This window comes from Squalius cephalus (genome assembly GCF_949319135.1).
Source record: "Squalius cephalus genome assembly, chromosome: 5".
Lineage (NCBI taxonomy): Eukaryota > Metazoa > Chordata > Actinopteri > Cypriniformes > Leuciscidae > Squalius > Squalius cephalus.
The window spans coordinates 45,530,700-45,532,035 of NC_137126.1; the positions used below are offsets into that span (position 1 = coordinate 45,530,700).

Below are 1,336 nucleotides of genomic sequence, written 5' to 3' on the forward strand. Positions count from 1 at the left end.
AGGACGGGGAACACTTTTATCATATTCAGCTCTGAAGAACCTTTCTGCGTTCTCTTGTGCTTTATTTCCAGTAAATCTTTACGCTGATCACGCAGAATCACATCAAATGACCTTATTTAAAAAGTTATTAAATAACAAAAATCTTCAATCTTGAATACATGGAAATATGGGATTGACAAATCTCTGTCAAATATTTTTCCTGATGGATTGGTGCGTCTTCAATCAGGAGACAAGGCTCAGGTGTCCCTTTAGTTTACATCCATTTCCTCGACTTCAGTCTGCAGTTCTTCCTCGACTTCAGTCTGCTGTTCTTCCTCAACGGGCATGTTTGCTCCGTATGCATCCTCAATTTTCCCAAGGTCAAAATTTTCTTGTATACGTTTAAATTTTTCAGCTTTTAGTAATTGTATGATGTCACTTCTTGTCTTGACCTGTGTGATGATGCTTTCCACGATGGACTGCATGGAATATGAATACTCTATAACACTTCTAGTTCTTTCACCTTCTTTGTAATCAAAGCCACCGGTGTGCATGCCAATCAGATTGCCGTGTGCATCAAACACCGGGGAGCCAGAAGATCCATGAAGTAAACAAGAGTTATAAGTTACCTGGTTCTTGTATAGATATGGCCAACATTGCCATGATACATATGGACAGGAAATATTCTCAGATCTGTGTTTGTTTATACTCTGTAGTTGATTCTCTTCTCCAATGATGAAGCAGAGATCCATCTTTTTAACCCCATGATCCGAATCCGGGTGTCCTACAATGTAGATCCCACCACTATTAGGAGAGAGGCCATGCTTATAACAAGTGAGCAATTCAGTGCAGTTATCAGGTGCAGCTTCCAATTCAAGAAGAGCATAATCATGCCACCTGAGCTTCTCATCTTTTTCATATCTGTAAGCAATAAGGTCACTCTTTGCTTGGAGATTTACTGTCTCAGATCCGACAACTTCATGATTGAACACAGCTGTCAGAGTCCCTGAAAGCTTTTGTGTGTGAGAAACCTCCGGTTTGGGATCCAAACACTTCTTAACAACATGAGCATTAGTGAGGATGAATCTGTCAAAGAGTAAGAAGCCGGTTCCTCTGGAAAAACCATCAATTACTATCACACACACAGAGTCAGACAGCTCCATGACTCGCCTCACTTTGTTCACCACAGTGAAACACTCATCAACACCTTTATCATATTCTTTTTGCAAGAACTCTTGAACCTTGGGGTTATCTGGCTGTGTTAGCTTATTCAATACATCTTCACACAGAGTCCGCAGAATGTTCTGAATGTCAGTAAAGAATGAATTTCCAGAATCACCAGAAGAATTTCCAGAAG

General features: G+C 40.3%; 1 protein-coding gene across 1 annotated transcript; it reads right to left on the bottom strand.

Annotated features, from left to right (window-relative positions):
* Positions 1-248: 248 nt before the first annotated feature.
* LOC307159159 (serine protease FAM111A-like) lies at positions 249-1,336 on the bottom strand (the record flags this gene model as incomplete). The annotated part of the gene is made up of 1 exon (XM_079872371.1): positions 249-1,336. Exon 1 carries the CDS (start codon positions 1,140-1,142, stop codon positions 249-251), a length of 894 nt encoding a protein of 297 aa, XP_079728497.1. The 5' UTR covers positions 1,143-1,336.